The following is an 8,772-nucleotide window of genomic DNA, read 5'->3' on the forward strand; positions in this document are numbered from 1 at the left end:
CACAGACCACTCTGCTTCTTTGAGTGGGATCAGTTGTAACTAGAAGTGGGTAGGGCTTGAAAGGGGCTGGTTAAGTGTTTAAAATGGAGGCAGCTTTCCTGCTATTTTCAAGTTCTTTTAGATGTGCGGGGATGGAGAATGGCTGTTTTTGTTGGGGTTTTCTCTTTGATCCTGGTTCAGACGGGGCCCTCTGAAATTTCTCCCCCGATCTTTTGTGCTCTGTGAAAACCAGGAATTGCATGGATGGTGTAGAAAATCCCCATAGGTGGCAAAGCAACTCGGCTGTGTTGAGATGACATGCTTAGAAAAGTGTCAGAAAATGGAGATGCCATCGCTCCGGCCCCCCAGGTCCTGTGGCTCAGCCTCCCTTGGGCCTTTGTGTCTGGGCCAGACCCTCCAGGCAAGACCCTGGTGAGGCTGTTGGGCCCATCGTTGCAGGGGTGCCTCGCCATCCCCCCGTGTCCTGCCCTGGTTCCCCTGGTGGAGCACGACGCCGATCAGCCTTGGCGTTTTCAGATTTCTTCTCTCCATTAAGGTAACCTTGTTCTTTAAACCAGCCTGCTTTCAAAGTTGTTTTCCTAATAATATCAAAAGGGGGAAAAAAAACTGCCTGAAAATCTTTTTTTTTTTTTTTTTTTTGAGAAAGAGCCTGGGCATAAATAAATACAACCATACAAAGAAGAAAATTAAAAAAAAAAAAATCAAAGATGGAACCTTCGCGTTTGGCCTGAGGTATAAATGGCAGGGTTTTTATGACATGCTTTTAGTGTTTGATTCTCTTTCTTTCCTTTTATGTTCTTATAATTCCAAATCAGGAGCGATGGTGTTTTTTTTTAAACCTTGCCCAATCTTTGGGTGGAGCCTTTGGAAGCTGCACATTCTCCACCATTACAGCCACTCAAAGCTGACGCCTCCCGAGGGGTTGCTGCGGGCCAGTGACTGTGCCGAGTGCGTGTCTCCTTGAATCTTTGTGATCTCTCTGAGGTGTGTTAGGCCCCACTTCACAGATGGAAACTGAGGCATACAGAGCCGTCAAGTAGCTTGCCCAAGATCACACACCTTTTCAGTGGTCAAGCTGGGCTCCAAAACCAGCAGCCTGGCTCTGGGGTTCTAAGCCCTCTGTTGTGCTGCTCCTTGAATATATTAAAAGGCCTACTATGTGCAGGAACTGGGTTGGCACTGGCAGGAAGGGAAGTTCAGGAAGGAGATAGTTACATAGCTGTGTGGCTTGAGCTGGGGAGAGGGGAACACCCAGGAGGGCTTCTTGGAGGAGGTGGCCAGTAAGATGAGGTTGAAGATAGGTAGGATTTAGTAGGGCACAGTGAGGTGCAAGATCAGGTAGAAATGGCTTTAGTCCTGACTCTGGGGCTTCACATCTAACAGCACAGGACCAGCTACTCCCTCACAGACTCGTTTATTTATTATTATTATTATTATTATTTTTGAGACAGTCGGAGTCTCGCTCTGTTGCCAGGCTGGAGTGAAGTGGCACAGCCTCGGCTCACTGCAACCTCCACCTCCCAGGTTCAAGCGATTCTCATGCCTCAGCTGCCCAAGTAGCTGGGATTGCAGGCACCCGCCGCCACGCCTGGCTAACTTTTGTATTTTTAGTAGAGACAGCATTTCATCATGTTGGCCAGGCTGGTCTCAAACTCCTGACCTCAGGTAATTCACCCACCTCGGCCTCCCAGAGTGCTGGAATTACGGGCGTGAGCCACCACGCCTGGCTTCCCTCACAGACAGAGTGAATGGCTGGCATGGAAGGTACCCTGCACATAGTAGGTACTCAGGAACACAGACACAGTGGATGGCTGGCATGGAAGGTAGCCTGCACATAGTAGGTGTTCAGGAAACGTTAGTGGTGCCCTCCCCTTTCCCATGGATAGTCAGCAATATGGGTTGGACATGTGTGTCCTGTAATCCGAGGTTGTTTGCCCTCTGGCTGGCCCACAGAATTTGAATTAATGGCTCACATTTATAAATGGGGAGATTCCACACCAAACCCCATATTTCCAGCTTTTCTTGAAAACTCAGATCTGGTGACTGCAGCCCGCACTTCCCACTCTGCCGTCCCAGGCTGAGCGAGGAGTGCCCATCTCCAGAGACAGTGAACCAAGGGGCCCTCATCCTGTCAAATGCCCTCCTGTCTCTCTCTTCCTACCTGGCCGCCCGTGCAGGCCACAGAGCGCGGTGCTGCAGGTGAACTCTGCTGCAGTGGGAACGAGTTGGCGTCGGCTCCCTCGTGGCCAGCTGCTGGATTCGTGTGGACAGGGACATTCTTCTTAGAACAGTGCAGACACTTAGGAAAACAAGCACAAGGCGGTCTTTTTCCCTTAATCACCCATCTCATGAAATCAAGCCCCAGTCCCTTGGAAGCCCACACCCTCCACACCCTCCAGACACTGAGAGAATGCATGCCAGCATGCCTGTGCCAGCGTGCCTCTGCCAGCACACCCGGGCCAGCAGACCTTTCTCTGTGACTGAAGACAGCCGGCACTTCATATCTTTGAAGGGTTTGTCTTTCTGGCAAGTGGACGGTACTTTGAAAACCAAAACATTCCTGAGATTCACTGAAAGCCACTAAACTGGCACCGTTCAGGCGGCGAGGGTTGGGGGCGGGGGAAGCCAAGGGTGTGAGAGCAGCCCCTCCTTCCAAAAATCAGACCGATCCTCTGAAGATGACGATCAGATCCAGGCTGAAAATTCCTCTGCAAAGGAGCTGTGTCCTTCAGGGAACCCAGGCTGCAAAATGTAGCAAGGCCCAGAAGGGCATCCGTCAAACCTTCATGGGGTTCAGCTTTGGACATGCTGGCTCTGGTGTGTCCCCACTGCACTCTGCACAGAGCCCGGAAGGCCCTTTCGTTAGCCTGGCCTTCTTTCAAGGCCAGTTCAATTGCTGCCTCCTCCAGGGATCCCTCCATGCTTCTCTGTGGAATGGGGGACCTTGCCTGCCTTGTGGTCACTCTTCCCCCAGTTTGTGCCTCTCTTGGAGCCTAATCACAGAAACCCTGTACATCCACAGCTGCCTCTCCCACTCGCGGGGAGTGGTTTGTGGGCCATGTGTGGGTGCTCACGATTCCCCTTATTCCTCAGGAAATGTGAGGAATTTCCTGTGGGGCGGTACTCCCACCACCCCATGTTACAGATGGGGAAACTGAGGCTTAGTGAGGTGAGGGGACTTCCCCAAGACCACACACCAGCAAGTGGCAATGTGAGATTTGGACTGGGGCTCTGTGGCCACAGGCTTGGGCTCCTCCTGCCAACCGAGGGGTCTGCCAGCCTGTGCCCACTCCTCCTGGCCCCCGAAGCCTTTGCTTCCCTCAGGCCATCGTGCATAACCAGCGCCTTCAGAATGCGCTGCTGAACAGGCCCTGGGCGGTGTTCGTGAGCGTATTTTTGATTTATTAAGGTCACAAAATCCCTGGCCCTGTTTAATGTCATCTTTGATGTTCAAGGGCAGTGTGGAAATCTCTGTTTTCATGTGACCCAATTTCTAGGCTTTCAAAATGCGGCTCGTCTCCTCCTCCCTCTCTGTGTTTTTGAAATCAGGTGAGCAGGGCTGCCTGGAAGCGTTGACCACTTGCCCCGAGGTCTCCCTCCCCACCCCTCAGGCTCAGGCACGTGGGTGCAGTGCCAGCTCTCGGGCCTTGCCAGCAGGACTCTTGGGCATAGACCACCTGTATGATCCTCCACAGGTAGGGAAACTGGGTCTTTTGTTCTTCCTCTGCCGTCGGCGTGAGCACAGCAGGCAGCTGTGCTGGACGGGACCTCCCTGCACCTGTCGTGTGTTCCTATGATGCCAGCCAGGACATGGAACTTCCACCAGACCCCCTGTACTCCAGGGCTATCATATTCCCAAGGATTCCTGTGAAAAATCACTTTTCCCTGTTTCCTTTCTGCCTTTTAAGACTCTCTGCTGGTTACAACGCTTCTTGGAACTAGTCACGTGGTACAAATAATGGCTGAAATTTGGTCCCTGTTTTCTCAGCTGATCTGGGTGACCTGTGGGGGATCTTCTGAAGCATTTTCAGGGAGGTGGGACGGAGGGAATCTCAAAGCTCTGTGCCTGTATCATTTCCCCGTGAAGGCATTTAATATTTGTCCACTGCTGGTGCAGAGTTATGCTGAGGATTTTGGAACTTCAACGATGAGTGGTGCCCGGGTCTTCCCTTAGGATGCTGGCTGTGGGTGGAGGACAGTGTGTGCCGGCAGCCAGGCTGGCTTGCGGCTGGAATGTGGGTTACCTGGAGAGGGCGTGCTTTTTTTTTTTTTTTTTTTTTTTTTTTTATAGAGTAGTTTCTTCCCTCTGCTGGAGTGCAGTTGTTTTTCAAACTGGACAAATATTTTTCTACTTTTAAAAATATGCCTTGATTCTACACTTTTTTTTTTTTTTTTTGCTATTTAAAAAATTTGTTGTAAAATAGACATAACATAAACTTTACCATCTTAGCCGTTTTCAAGAGCAGAGTTCACTGGTATTAAGTGCGTTCTCATTGTGCAGCCATCACCACCCACTCACCCACAGAACTCTTTCATCTTTCCAAACTGAAACTCTGCCGTCGTTCAACACTACCTCTCTATTTGCCACCTCCCCCTACCCCCAGCAGCCACCAGACTGCATTCTCCTCTGTGCATTTGCCTACTTGAGGGACCGCCTATGGATGGAATTGTATGGTGTTTGACTTTCTGTGTCTGGCTTATTTCACTGAGCATAACGTTCTCAAGGTTCACCCATGCTGTAGCCTGGTTTGAACATCCTTCCTTTCTAAGGCTGGATAATATTCCGTGGTATACACGGACCACGTTTTGCTTACTCATTCATCTGGTGTTCTCAAATGCCAAGACTCAGTGACTGCAGCCGTGCCCGAAACCTCCCTCTAATCAAAACACTTCCTAACCCCAACCTGTACCTAGGCTCTGACACTCCTGCATCAGGCAGTCCTCCAGGATAAGTTACCTGTTTAAAATGCAAATATATTTCCTTGTGGGGAGTGGGTAATTGGCATTCTGGGGCCCCACTGCCATTGTCCTTATGAGGGAGGGAGGTTGTGTTGTCCTAGAAGCTGGGTCCCCGGCCGCGTCCCAAGAGCCCATCAGGTGCCACGCTCTGGGCTGGGGACTCGACGTTCATGGTTTGGTTACATTTAGCCCTTCCAAAGACCCTGGCATTTTTGCAGTATTACCTATAAATGCCACATGAGGGACATGCAGAGAGGTGAGTGGGACGTACCTGGGGGTCTCACAGCCAGCACAGGTGGGGCCCCGCTGGCCTGCTGCTCCAGAGCCATCATGCCACACCCCTTGCTGCTCCATCGCCTGCCACTGTGGAGGCTGGGTGTCCAGAGCTGGAGGTGTTCAAGGTTCGAGGTGACTCTGGTGTTAAAAGAGGAAATACGGTTTTAATTCTGAACCCGTTTCATGGAGAAGGAGGGACAGCTCCGGGCACACTGGCCTGGGTACTTTTGCGGCATGTGATCAGGGACTGCTCCCCAGCGGCCCTCTACCAGGGCCATGAAAGCGGCCAGGGCCCTACCTCCACCTGGCACCATGGACACATCTTGGGGCTGGAACCTGGAGTCCCACGTGCAGTTGGAGCTGAGGCTGTGACTGTGGAAAAAGTGTGACATCACAGAAGCAAGGGTTTTGGTGCCTGGCGTCTGTGTGGGTGGGCGTTCCTCCCTGGTGGATACGGCTGAAAGGCCTGGAGGGTCTCCTTGGTGCAGGGCGATGAGGGGTCGTTTCTGGCTCTGGGGTTGTCCCTAATCACTGGGCGTTCCAGACCCTGTAACTGTTCAGCACTCCCTTGAGACGGGAGGCCATGGTGTTTCTGACTTGGAGCCTCTGGCTCTCTTTATTAGATTCTGTTGCATGTTCCAGCAGTCCTGACCTGGATGTTCCATCATATTTCTGTCCCTGTGAATGTGACCATCACCAGTGACCCCACTTTAAACTACAGATTCACCTGTATGCATGACCGGAGGGGATTAGCATATTGAGCCATGGTTCAGGATGCGGCCCCCCAGCAGAGGAAGGGCAGTTGGTGGAACTCTCATGCCCCATCGCTGTGGTCCATGCTTTGTCTGCATCAGCAGCCTTGGTCAGATCTGGAAACATCTGGAAGCTTTGGTGTCTTAGTTATGAGTTTCAAAGAGCAGTGAAAACAGACTGGCAGAGCTCAGCGAGACCTGGGAAATATTCGGGGTGGGGAAGAACTACAGAATGTATTCTTGGTTCGGAGCATTTTTCCCTCCGACTCTTTCTGGGCAACAGGCCTTTTAGGAATGTTTGTTAAATGCTGAAAAAACAGGAATTGATTTCTCTCTGCGTCCACAGCCAACATGTGAGGCCACGGCACTCCGTGTATACTAACCTGGTTTTTCTTTCCTTTTGCTCAACAGTGAGTGACCTGCAGGAAGAAGGCAAGAATGCCATCAACTCACCGATGTCCCCCGCCCTGGCAGATGTTCACCCTGAAGACACCCAGCTCGGTACGGGGCGTTCCTCCGCTCCCTGCCCTGAGACAGTTGAGCTTCTGTGGCACTAAGTTGGTCTTGGGGAGGCCAATGAGGAGCCTGATAGATCTGGCCTCTTGATCAGATGCTGGGGGCATTTGGGAGTCTAAGTTCTTAGCTCAAGGTCATGTTTAGAAAAGTCCATTGGGAAAAGCAAGTCCTTCTTTGAGGGTTTCTGCCCCAGTCTTAAAACGTAAGTTTTATTATTCAGGTGGTGAAGCCAGCAGATCAGGAGAAGACTGAGTTGAAAAGATAGTTTGTTAAACTCATAGTTCTGAAAGGGGGTGTAGCAGGCCACTCAGGGCCACACCATGCCATGCCTTGCCATGCCATGCCACGACACACCACGCCATGCCACGCCACTCCATACCACGCCATACCATGCCATGCCACACCATACCATGCCACACTGTGCCACACCACGCCATGCCATGCCACACCATACCATACCATGCCACACTGTGCCACACCACACCATGCCATACCACACCACACCACTCCATGAAAGGCCACATGGAAAGCACCAGTGTCAGGCAGAGGCAGAAGGAGCAGGGCCAATGCCTTTATTTTATATTTTATGTGTGTATTTTTTGAGATAGAGTCTCACTCTGTCGCCCAAGCTGGAGTGCAGTGATCCAAAGCTCATGGCAGCCTTGACCTTCCAGGTTCAAGTGATCCTCCTGCCTTAGCCTCCTGAGTAGCTGGGACTACAGGCATGTGCCACCATGCCCACCTAACTTTTTAAATTTTTTGTAGAGATGGGGTCTTGCCATGTTACTCAGGCTGGTCTCCAACTCCTGGGCTCAAGCAATTCTCCTGTCTTGGTTTCCCAAAGTGCAGCGACTATAGGTATGAGCCACTGTGTCCGGCCCCAATACCCTTACTGTGGTTTTCTCTGAAGGAATGGGCAAGACTAGGTGAATGGGCCTAGGCCTGGCTTGTTGGAGTCATACCAGTGGGCTTTGGGGTGCAGGAGCTGTCCTGAGTCTTCTCAGGAAGAAGACTCTCCTTCTTCCACACCACGTGGCATGGCATGGTATGGTATGGCATGGCGTGGCATGTCCGCAGGGCCAGGGGAGATTAGGGTGAGGATATTGACTGGGAGTGTAGGAGCCCCGTGAGAGCCCAAGAAAAGAGATGGCTGGGGGCTCTGGGCTCTGGGGCTCAGGCTCTGAGCGGGTTTACATGTGAAAGGTGTGCTCAGAGAGGGTGGGTTACCATCTCTAGGAATTAGCTCGCCCTGGAGGTGCAGTCTCTCCAGTCAGCACGGCCCCGAGATGCCACACACCAGAAAATACAGAAAACAGGCCGGGCGCTGTGGCTCACGCCTGCAATCCCAGCACTTTGGAAGGCCACAGTGAGCGGATCACTTGAGGTCAGGAGTTTGAGATCAGCCTGGCCAACATGGCAAAACCGCGTCTCTCCTAAGAATACAAAAATTAGCCGGGTGTGGTTAGCCTGTAGTCCCAGCTACTCTGGAGGCTGAGGCAGGAGAATCGCTTGAACCCGGGAGGGGGAGGTTGCAGTGAGCCGAGATCGCACCACTGCACTCCAACCTGGGTGACAGAGCGAGACATCTCAATGAAAAAAAAGAAAAAAAGAAATTGTAAAACATGATTAATATGCTTCCTCCCTTTGGGCCAGCCACAGCTGCCCTCAGCCTGGGCTTACAGGGTGGGCCCTGCCAAGTGGCCCAGGCCCCTGCGCTCACCGCCTGATGTAATGGGTAACAGCTAAGACACATTTTCCTTAAAGTGTGTTTTGGGATCCAGCTGATCTGGAAGGCGATTGTGGAACATTCCGCTTATTTCCAAACCCTGGTTGAAAGGGAAGTCCCAGTTCATCCCTTTTTTGTGGTTTCCGTGACAAGGCCAGGCCAGCAAGAGCTTATGGAGAAGAAATGCCAATGCAAGTTCAGCCGCCAGCTGACCCGAAGCCAGAGCTGGTGATGCTACCTGAGGTCACACCGGGGTCCACTGGGCTTCCTCTCCCTCCAGTTAGAAGACAGCAGCCCCACCAGGCGTGGTGGCTCAGACCTGTAATCTCAGCACTTTGGGAGGCCATGGCGGGTGGATCACCTGAGCTCAGGAGTTCGAGACCAGCCTGGCCAACATGGCAAAACCCTGTCTCTACTAAAAAATGCAAAAATTGGGTGTAGTGGCTCACGCCGGTAATCCCAGCACTTTGGGAGGCTGAGGCAGATGGATCACCTGAGCTCAGGAGTTCGAGACCAGCCTGGCCAACATGGCAAAACCCTGTC

General features: G+C 52.0%; 1 protein-coding gene across 3 annotated transcripts in view; it reads left to right on the forward strand.

The window, feature by feature from the left end:
* Nucleotides 1–8,772, forward strand: part of PARVB (parvin, beta) — a 182,665-nt gene that overhangs the window by 102,405 nt on the left and 71,488 nt on the right. For all 3 annotated transcript variants that reach the window (XM_011984015.1, XM_011984018.1, XM_011984016.1), the window contains one exon: nucleotides 6,399–6,488. In XM_011984015.1, coding sequence (XP_011839405.1) covers nucleotides 6,399–6,488 — 90 coding nt within the window. The remainder of the gene's footprint in view (nucleotides 1–6,398; nucleotides 6,489–8,772) is intronic.

This window comes from Mandrillus leucophaeus, unplaced genomic scaffold, assembly GCF_000951045.1.
Source record: "Mandrillus leucophaeus isolate KB7577 unplaced genomic scaffold, Mleu.le_1.0 Scaffold26, whole genome shotgun sequence".
NCBI classification, from domain to species: domain Eukaryota; kingdom Metazoa; phylum Chordata; class Mammalia; order Primates; family Cercopithecidae; genus Mandrillus; species Mandrillus leucophaeus.